This window comes from Ursus maritimus, unplaced genomic scaffold (genome assembly GCF_017311325.1).
Source record: "Ursus maritimus isolate PB19 unplaced genomic scaffold, ASM1731132v1 scaffold_31, whole genome shotgun sequence".
Lineage (NCBI taxonomy): Eukaryota > Metazoa > Chordata > Mammalia > Carnivora > Ursidae > Ursus > Ursus maritimus.
Genome location: NW_024425675.1, coordinates 9,680,444 through 9,691,927, shown reverse-complemented (window position 1 = coordinate 9,691,927; position 11,484 = coordinate 9,680,444). Strand labels below are relative to the sequence as shown.

General features: G+C 36.9%; 1 protein-coding gene across 1 annotated transcript in view; it reads right to left on the bottom strand.

The window, feature by feature from the left end:
* The window catches only part of GPR158 (G protein-coupled receptor 158), a 434,171-nt gene that overhangs the window by 3,925 nt on the left and 418,762 nt on the right, over window positions 1–11,484 (bottom strand). The window contains 2 exon segments of the mRNA XM_008709680.2: window positions 1,960–2,065; window positions 8,390–8,528. Coding sequence (XP_008707902.2) covers window positions 1,960–2,065; window positions 8,390–8,528 — 245 coding nt within the window.

Sequence of the window (11,484 nt, the reverse complement as noted above, 5' to 3'; positions counted from 1 at the left end):
TTTATTTATTTATTTATTTATTTATTTATTTATTTATTTTTAAAGATTTTATTTATTTAGTTGACAGAGATAGAGACAGCCAGCGAGAGAGGGAACACAAGCAGGGGGAGTGGGAGAGGAAGAAGCAGGCTCATAGCAGAAGAGCCTGATGTGGGGCTCGATCCCGTAACGCCGGGATCACGCCCTGAGCCAAAGGCAGACGCTTAACCGCTGTGCCACCCAGGCGCCCCCAAATTAGTATTTTAAATATTTATCTTATTTATTTCTTGTTTCCCCCTTCTCCATAATATACGTACTACAAGAGCACATATTTTTATCTGTTTGTTAGTCTTATTCCAGGATATAGAACAGTGCTTAGCAAAGCCCCTCGATGATTCTGTTAAATTATCTGAAGTTGAGATATAATTCACATACCATAACGTTCTCAAATTTCAATTGTACAATTGAGTGCTTTTTGGTATATTCACAGTGCTGTGTAACCATCACCACTATCTAATTCCAGAATATTTTCATCACCCCCCAAAAGAACCTTAAGCCCACGAAAGCAGTCACTTCCATTTCCCTTCTTTCCCAGCTAGTGGCAACCACTAACCTACTTTCTGTCTCAACAGAGTTGCCTGTTCTGGACATTTCATATAAATGGAATCACACAAGATGTGGCCTTTTGTGTCTAGCCTCCTTCACTTGGCATAGTGTTTTCGAGTGTTGTGGCACGTATCAGTGGTTCATTCCTTCTTTTTGTCGGGTAGTGTTCCATTGTGTAGATATGTCACATTGTGTTTCTACAGCTGATGGACATTTGGGTTGCTTCCACTTTTTAGCTATTATGAATAGGGCTGCTAGGAACATTCATGTACAAATCTTTGTATGAATATGTGTTTTCAGTTCTCACAACTGAATGAACAGCTGGAGTAACAGTACATCCATCTAATAAAAATGTAATCATATAATGCAACGTATGAAAATGGATAAGATTAACTGCAGTAACAGACTAATCCATGAAAACCGTGGCTATCTGGTGTAATTCAAGTAAGGAAGAAAATGGGCATTTTTCTCTGTTTACATTTGTTTGCCCTTTCAATCAGGCTGAACTTCAATGTTTTGCTTGTGAGAGGTGGTAAAGCCTGGAGTGAATGACAAGCAATTACAAATTCTTGTCTCAGCTGTGCGAATATTATATTACGTGGTACTCATCCAGATATACAATGTTCTAATATTTTGTTTGTCTATGTGTAAGTGAGGAAAATAATAATAATGCTGTAAGTTGTATGTTTTTTCCCCACACTCTGATATCATATTATTTCACTGTAAGCAGCTTTATTGCTATCATGTCAAAGATGAAGAAACTGAACCTCAGAGAGATGAAAAGTTTTGGCTAATGTCATACTATATAGCTAGTGTGGGTGGAGCATATATTCAAAATCCTTGTATTCTGAGTGCTGGCCCATTTTCTCCCACTTCGGTGTGTCTTTGCCAGAATCTATCATTATAAAGCAAGATTTTTCTATACACAGTATTATAATTATTTATATAAAAATTTTCTGAATGTTTACAACACAGTGCTTCCTGAATGTAAATCCAAACAGGATTCTTAAAATAGGATAATTCTCTTTAAAAATGATTTTGATGTTAGAGCCACAATAAAAGTTACCTTGAACCCATAATTAAATCATATCTGGAGAGCGAAATACTTGAGAAAGAACCAAACCAGATGATGGGTTTTGTACAAAGTGAAGCATTTAAAAATGATATGGGATGTTTAATAAATCCTAATAAATCCTAAAGGAAAAGAGACATCTCGCTCCCTGAGGAAGGGCTTTAAAAACATTTTAGAGTGTCAAGTAAACCTCCACACCTCCCTTTCCCTAGATCGCCAGATATTTTTTTTTAAAGAAGAAACAACTCCATGCTTATTTAAAATAACTGTCTTGCAAGACAAAAGTAATGCTAAAGGAATACCTTTGGAATCAAAAGCAACCCAATGGTGACTGTCACAGTCAAATGAGTATGTGCAAAATACAGCATTAGCATCCAGTCAGACTGAAGTCTTGAGGCAAGAACGAATCTGAAATGAGAATTCACCAAGTTAGTAATCCAACAAGATCTCTATTTAAGACACTAGGATACCTGAAACCTTTTTTCCTCAGTGTATTAAAAAAAAAAAAAAGCAAGCATGAGAAAAGTTGTACTGCTGTTTCTGCGGCATACATTTCATCACAGGAGAATAAGGCCCTAAGGAACCCTGATTGGATACATAAGACATGAACTCTTTATTATTTATTATTTTAAATGATCAGTAGTAAGAAAGACAGCATATAGATATATAATGTGCTAGTCATTTCCTGGAATAATTATTTTGTGTGTAAATTGAATGTCTAAAGTAAAAGCAGTGAACATATGTGAATTCAAAACAAGAACAGATTTACAAACTAGTGGCTTCAGGCCACTGGGTTACAAGACACAGACACATAAGTCTTGATTCTAATCGTTTTCCTTTGAAAACATTAATTAAGAAAAAAATTAAGAAAAACAGGAGTTGGTAATTATCTGCCTTTGTGAATGACCTCAGAGGCTTAAATGATAATGCAATGGATAAAATGCATATACTAATGGTTTGTAAAACACATCTTTTAAAATAAAAATTTTAGTTGTTGTGAAGTATCAAATTGTTTTAAAATAATTTAAAATCCTATCTTGCTGAGGAATTTATAAAACTGTGTTTTAGGACAGTACTGTAGGAAACATGTATAGGAAAAATTCAGTACCAATATCTACTCTGGTGATTTTGGAATATTTTTGTATATCAATAGGTATATGTACAAACTAAAACTCGGGTTTAAGGACTCATTCTTTTGTGGAAACCAGGTGATGATTTTATTAAAGTCATTTTGCAATCATATTCTTCTTTTAATTTTTTCTCATACATTGTTTATACATGAAAGCTCAATATGAGACTTTATTGTGTTTGGAATTAGAGAATTAGCATTTTTTTAAAAAGATTTTATTTATTTATTTGACAGAGAGCTAGAGAGAGACAGCATAAGTAGGCAGAGCAGCAGGCAGAGGGAGAGGGAGAAGCAGACTCTCCGCTGGGCAGGGAGTCGGACGTGGGGCTCGATCCCAGGACCCTGGGATCATGACCTGAGCCAAAGTCAGAGCCACCCAGGCACCCCAGAGAATTAGCATTTTTTAAAAAAGATTTGTTTATTTGAGAGAAAGAGAGAGAGAGAGAGAGAGAGAAAGAAGGTGAGCAGTGGGAGGAAAGAGGGAGAGAAGCAGACTCCCCGCTGATCACAGAGCCCCATGAGGGACTCATCTCACCACCCTGAGATCATGACCTGAGCTGGAATTGAGAGTCAGATGCTCAATCAACTGAGGCATCCAGGAGCCCCTAGAGAATCAGCATTTTGGTTCAGTGACATACATCATCATATTTGAAAAGCTAACATCTTAGGAAAATGCTTATGATATAAACATAAAACAAACACATATGAATCTAAAAATAGAAGAAACTAATTTTATACCTGCATTATACCATATCCATGACAAATTTACTAAGTAAATTAGTATTATTAATACTTGAAACAAAATTTCCATCAAGGGGATTTCTTCCTCATTTTCACCTCCATCCTGCCCCCCCTCCGCCCCTGTTTTCTCACCTCCCCCCCACCTCCCAAAATCAAGCTAAAATGGAAGCTCAACAGTTGTTCAAAATGGGGATACTGTCCCCTGTGTTTGGAGACACAAAATGGACTTAAAATATATACGCAGAAGTACAGAAAGCTCATGGCAGTTCACCTATCACCAAATAGGATTTTATTAAGTAACACCTTCTCTAACTTCTTGGTGAGAAAAGTGGCTTTATACCCTGCCTTGAATATGACTAAATGAATATTCACTTTGCTCGGGGATGACATACTTTCTCGACAGATCCCGTGCTGGGTCAGGTGAGATTTTTTAAAGCACTGAAATAGGATCCTCCTCAGTGACAAGTAACAGTACCCGAGGCATAGTACTGAGGCCTAGAAGCAATATGAAACTGTGACCTGGAAAATTATACAGTCCAACTCTGCTGGGGTCATTGCCAGTACTGGAGCAGACAGTTATATCAAAAGAGATGGATTTACACTCCAAAAGTGTTCTTTCTCATGCACTGGGAATTTCTGTCTCAAATGCCAACACAAGTGAACTTTAAGCTAGCCTGACAATATCTGGAAGGAACAATGGTCACTATATTTTAAACTACAATGGTGAGTCTTCCAAAAACTTAATTTGAAGTGCTATATACTAACATCAATTGCCCCTAAATTAATCAGCTTTAATTTTAAATGCTAGGTTTGTTAGGTTGCAGTTCTGACTCGAAATATCTTAAGAAAAACTGGGTTTTGCAGTCGTTTTAAAGATTTTTCTTTAAAAGACTATTTCAACTTCTCAAAAATAGATCTAACAGTCAGGGACGTAGAAATAGCTAAAAATTGAGGTTAAGAATAAAAACAAACTTTTAAAAAGTCTTGCACTTTCCCAAAGCTCTGCTCTATGCTTAGTAAAGGATTATAGAATAGATTAGGCAAAATGCCTTCTGCATTATTAGACTTCTAGACTTAATCCTTTTAGCTTATTTTTGTTCAATCTGGCAATTCTCAAAATTGAGAATAAAATTAAATCTGTATATAAATATGTAGTCATAGCTTTAAGTTTATATATTTATGTATGTATATATGTATACACAGTTATGTATATATAATTTTATATTTTAAGCAAACAAGAATGAACATTTATGCCTATTGATAGAGAATATCTTTGCTGACTTTGGAGGCCTTATTTAATATCACTTCATTCTAGTAAAAAATTACAAAGATGGTTTCAGTTGATTTATATTATTAGGTTATTGCTTCCTATTCTTGGACTTTATCAACACTGGAACCACGGCATGTATGAATTCAGTCTACATGTAAATAAAAAATTATATATACTTGATTCCTTTAATTATTACTGCCTATTACTTTCTCCCTGCTCATCTCCCTAAAATCAGTGTTCCGTAGATTTACTGTGTTAAACTATAATTCCATCCTTGATCCTTTATGGCCATACAATTTAATTTCCGAGACACAGTAGCTAATACATACTATAATTCTTTGAAGCCAACATGCCGCAATCTAATTGGGTTTGGTCTACGCAGAAAGGTAAGTTGAATTTGGAACTTAAAAGTAGGGCTTCCCATTTGGGTTTTCTTAGGCTTGCCTAAGAAAATACCAAAGCCTACCAAGGCTGGTCACCCTGCTACCACGAGAAGTCCTCCCTGTTCAAAACTCAAGGGGGACTACACAGTTGTCTCAAGGAAAATTGATCTTTTTGAGTAGAGCATGTTTACTAACACAAAGTCTACTAGGTCCAACATGAACAATTCAGGCGGAGCTTGTGTCTATGTGAACCCAGCTAGGCTGGTGGGTTGTCTGCGACTCTGTGGAAAAGACCTACGCAAAGTCAGAAAGCTATTTTTTTTTTAAAGCAAGCTCTATGCACAGTGTGGGGTTTGAACTCATGACCCTGAGATCAAGAGTTGCACGCTCCCTGACTGAGCCAGCCGGGTGCCCCCAGAAAGCTATTTTGAATGAATATTTAGAATACGTTTCCTCACCTCAGCCCAGTATTAAAAGAGAATTTTCTGAAGGGTGGTTGCTATTATCAGATGGCAATTGAGGGCTGGGGGGATATCATGGTGAATGGTTTGGAAGGTGCTGGTTAAACAAAGTTAACTGGGTTTCCTTACAGCAGGACTTCTCGGTATGTCACATTGTGCTGTGACATTCCTAAAAGTGAGCTATCAAACACAATGTGTCATAAATATGCACGAGCATATAAAAACATCTAGAAGTGATATCCTAATATATTAACAGTGCTTATCATCTTTGGGTAGTTGGATTAGGGGGTTTATTTTTTATCATTTTATGATTTATCTGCAATAACCACCTGTTGCCTTTTTAGGAATTTTTAGAAGTTCATTTAAAAAATAAATTTATCTTGCCTACGTGGGCAAGTTGAGAGTTTAAAGTCCATTGCGGGGCACCTGGGTGGCTCAGTTGGTTAAGCGTCTGCCTTCAGCTCAGGTCATGATCCCAGGGTCCTGAGATCGAGCCTTGCATCGGGCTCCTTGCTCAGCAGAGAGCCTGCTTCTCCCTCTCCATCTGCCTGCAGCTCCCTCTGCTTGTGCTCTCTCTCTATCTATGTGTTAAATAAATAAAATCTTAAAAAAAAAATAAAGTCCATTGAAAAAACATACTTAATGATGAAAATGGAACAGATGTAAATCTTAAGACAGACAAGGATAAAGATCAATTTAGGTAAATGCTTTGAACAGATTTAATTTCTTGGGCAATTAATTTGGTTCTAAGAAATACAGCAGCTGATTGTAGGGCAAAACTAGGAAACCCTTTGCATGACAGTCACATTCCGACAACAGAAGACATTTAAACTTGCCTGTAAATTTCTTTTGGCATGCTTATAACTCTTTAATTGGTTTGTTAATACAGCATTTAACTTAAAAGTGGTTCTAGAGAAGCATGTTTGTAATATCTTGAAACATAGGTGTTTGATATTCTGGAAACAAACAACAAAAATGCAACTGTTCTTGGGAGACGGTTTGGGAGAAGTGTGAAGGCTGGGGAGCTCTGCCCGTGACAAGAGCGTTCTCTGGTGCCCACTATGCTGCAGACCCAGGGCATCCGCTCTCACATCTTTTCAGCTCTAGTTCCAGTAGAAGAGAGAGAGCCTTCTTTTCGCCTATTTATAACATCATATTTTGCTTCTCATCTTTCCTTCCTCTTCTCTTTTTCTCTTTTCTCTCTTTCTTGAGAGGGGGGAAGACAAAGCAAGAAGGCAAATTCCTTTGATTCCTGGCCCTTTGATGGAATTTCCAGGGTTGTCAAATCATAAATACTTCTTTCCTTACTTTAAAAGTTAAAACAGTGTAGGTATGCCTAAGGTTCGGCTGCTCTCTGGCATCATCTATTCCTACAAGTGCAAGATACAATTTTATAACTATTGACTAAAGTGAGAAATGATAAATATCTTCTAAAACTTCCACAGATCCACACCTTCCCACTCTGACTCCCACTATTATTAATCTCTGTTTTTCCACTGAGGGAAAAGACAGATATTCAAAATTTCTCATTAAATTCTTATGTATGTCCTAACTTTGTTGAGCAAATGAATGACATCTTTTTGTTGCTTTTCAAATTATAGGATTCCTTTTTTTGTTCTCACTGAGGTTTTCATTTCATTTCCAGATATAAATAGATGTAAATTCTCAGAAGATAAGTCATAAAATTTCATTTTGTTCACTTATCATAAGCTACCTTCTTCCTCCTTTGTACTTACTGACTATAGTAATAAATGGGATATCAAAAAATGGAGGGCCAGGCCATACTCCTTCCAATAGAGAGTCACTGCTAAAATGCGATAGTGATAAAACCTCATTGCACACAGGGGCACGTGGATGGCTTAGGCAGTTAATTGTCTAGCTTCGGCTCAGGTCATGATTGCACGGTCCTGGAATCGAGCCCCATGTTGGGCTCTCTGCTTAGCCAGGAGTCTGCTTCTCCCCCTCACTCTCTCTCTCTGTGCTCTCTCTCTCAAACAAATAAATTTAAACAAACGAACAAAAAAACCTCATTGCACACAAAAATCCAGTCATTGGATTGTAATGGTTTTTCAGTTTTGAATTTGGCAGAATTGATACACATAAGCTGACTATCTGAGTATTAAGATTTTAAAAGTGTAAACCAGTGTATTAACATGAATGGAAACATAGAAAATTTATCTATATCTACATTATAATGTAAGCAGGTGTTGCTTTATATCTCCAGAACAAAAAGCACTGTATATCATAACAACAAATGACATTCCCATAAGTGATTTAATATAATACAATAATATTGAGTAAACCTTCAGATAAATAAAGGTGATAACAAAACATCAGAAGGAACTAAGAACAGCAGTTTAAAGAAAAACTGTAGGGGTGCCTGGGTGGCACACTTGGTTAGGTGTCCCACTCTTGGTTTCGGCTCAGGCCATAATCTCATGGGTCCTGAGATCGAGCCCCACGTCAGGCTCTGTGCTCAGTGCAGAGTCTACTTGGATTTCTCCCTCTCCCTCTGCCCCTCTCCACCACGTGCTCTCCTTTTCTAAATAAATACAGAAATCTTAAAAAAAAAAAAAGCAACGAACTATATTCATTTGCCATTTCTGTGACAAAGAAATTAGTCAACTTAAAAACACTATCCTTCCTAAATTTTTCCATTACGTATGTTATCCAGTTTTGCTATTTAAATTAAACTGCAACACATCAAAGAAACAAAACAGTTATTTACTAGCTCGACAGAGCACTTGCCTAATTGTATGGAATATAGCAGAGATAATGAGCTCATTGTGAACTGCAACGGCCATATAGCGTGGCTCATGAAATGCTGATGGCACTGTCCGCACTGCATAGCAGAGATAAACACCCCACAAGAGGAATAAAAATTCAGCTGTGAGAAGAATGAAAAAAAAAAAAAAAAAGAAAAATAATTTTCCATTAGTTTTATAGGTGAATAAAAATGTAAAATTTAAGTTCTTTAGCATGCATTTTGTGTCTGTTATAGAAACACAGGTTCAGTTAGAAATAGATGCATACAAAATGTCATTCACATATGAATACATACGACATATGTTTATTTTAAGATTTTATTCAGTGTAACAGAAGATTTTTCAAAGGTATAGCTTGGTTTTTGTCTCAGATTTTTCTTTTGCTAATACCTGGCTTTTTCCTAAAACAATGGTAAAATAATTTTCCACATCCCCAACCTACGTTTAAGATATTCGTAGAGCATCTGGGTCATAAGGAAGTCATCAAGGCAACAAAGGCTTATAATGTGTTTATAGGCAGCTTCTAGAAATTTAAGCTCTTACTGCATTGAATTTGGTTCCACAACATAAAGATATCCATTGCCAGAAATGTGAGAAAACAGGTTGTTAAACATTCCGTGGCATGTTTTATAAATGAACCATTATTTCTTCACACATGACAGAAATCATATCTTTTGTGGGTGGAGTGCTAAAGGCTTCATAAAATTCACAATCACCTTGTTTGCGGGCTCAAGCCAGAAGAGACGAGCGTAGGATAGCAGTTAAGGATAAGGGCTTCAGAATTACACTAGACCTGACTGGAAATTCTGGCTCTATCTCTAATTAACTTTGCATAATCTGAGGCAACTTAACCTTTCTGGCCACAGTTACCTTATCTGGAAAATGCAAATAACAAAAGTACATATTTCATGAGATTATTTGCTAATGAAATCAAATAATGAATATAAAGCACTTAACATAGTTTCTGACATAGTAGATACTAGATAAAGAAATAAATACGTAAAAACACACGTTAAATGGTTCTTATTGTTGAACATTTCTTTTGACTTCTTTTCCCCAAACCTGAACATCGCTATTTTAACTCATTCTGACCAATAATTGTTCAACCCATTTTATCTGTCTTAGCGATATGACCTCATTGGAAGATAGCATCTAAAGAAGATAATATCTAATTAATAAGAATAAAGAAGAAAGCTTTAATTTGGAGAAAATGTTTCATCAAATGCATCACCTCAAGGTAACCTACTTACGTATCTGTTGAAACACTGACCTTCCATTCCCATATGCTAAGTTGTTTACCTGCCAACCTTTCAGCATATTTCTGGCAGTATTTAAACATTAGGTAGTGCCCTAATTATTGAAAATCCCTTAAGTAAACACATCTTTCAAGAGCTACCCTAAAACCCTGATGTGGTCAGAAGCCAAATAAAAAATAAGCCACACTCAAAGCCCTCCATGAGATTTATTCAGTATGTTGGCCACTGCCCACGTGCTACAAATGTTCTTTCTAGCAGAGTTCTACGGGATCAGGAAAAGCAATCAGGAAATGCTGAGGTCTTCATGTAGAACTTTCCTTCCTAACTCTTGTATTCCTGCCCATGCTACTACTATTGCCTCTTTACTTGGGTTTGAAATCTCAGCGCTGCCTTTCACTGGTACTTTTCTACTTTGAGCTGTTTTTTACACGTATCACTCCTCTCAATGCCCACAATGACCACCCTTTGAGCGCCTATCATGTCACTTCTTAATTGTTACAATTACTTTTCAACTGGCCCATCAAAACCTCGCTTTACCCTGGGTTCACTCATTCTTCATTTACAGAAACTCCACTTTGATCACATCAGGATTTGTCCAAATCCCTGGTACTCCATTTGGGTTAGCTGATTCACATTTTCACTATAGGATTCACTCATACCCACTTAGGACCTGGGAAATAATTCTTGCCCCCAGAAGGGAGATTATCAGGGATTCATGCCTGGGCAGACATGTCCTCACTTTAAGACTTTCTGGGCCCCCAGGTTTCATGTTAGCTGCCCACTTTGCTTGGCCTTATTTTTTTGTGCTTGTATATTTTTCTTGGCCCCTGACTTATCTAGTTGCTGACCCTGAGGCCAGGCTTTTGTGAGGTACTGCACGCACCTTCACCCAGAAATCTTCAGTGGCTGACTATTATTTTACAAATGCTTGGTTCTGGCACTCCTTGCCCCCTGTGACTTCATGTTATATGTCCCCAGCATGAACTCTAAGCTGACCCAGGAAGACTCATCCTCTGAACACTTCAAAGATTCTTGCTTCTGAGCCTTTGTTCATGTTATTGCTCACACAAGATATGTCCTCTCACCCACATTTCCAAATCCTACGCAGTTTTTCAATGTTTAATTCAGGTCCCACCTCCATCGCAAGGCCACCTGAATTGATTTCACCTTGCACCGAATTTTCCTTCCTCTAATCTCTTATGGTTTTTAACTATTGATATTACACAATGCAGAGAATAATGCCACACAATATATAACTGAGAGAAAATTGTGGAGTCTTGTTAATCACTCCGTTCCTCAACTCCAACTACTTATGACCTTCATGACAAGAAGCGAGTCTTAAATTTATTTATTTACTTTTTTATTCAAGTGTAATTAACATTCAGTGTTATATTAATTTCAGGTGTACCATATAATGATTCAACAAGAAATTGAGTCTTTCAGTAATTTTTTCTGCCTTTGCCTACTTAGATAGCAGCAGTACTCAGCATATGTAGATAAGAGTCAATAAATATTTGTTGAATTGAAAGAATATAAGTGATACCGGTTTCCGGTTATTAGAGATGTAGACTCTCTGTTACCTTGCTACTCCATCTAACACTGCAGGCCTATACGTGATCTAAAGGTTATACTGGCATTATTATTAATAGTGGCAACTGCTGTTTACTGATGGGCCACTAAGGGTATGGTGATGTGTTGCAAAAATATTAAGCAACACCAGCACAAATATATGCTGAAATTGAAGGATTCACATGTAACTGACACTGTCTTAAACACACTATTCCCTGCTACTTATCGTCGTGTTTTTATATAATGTTATCCT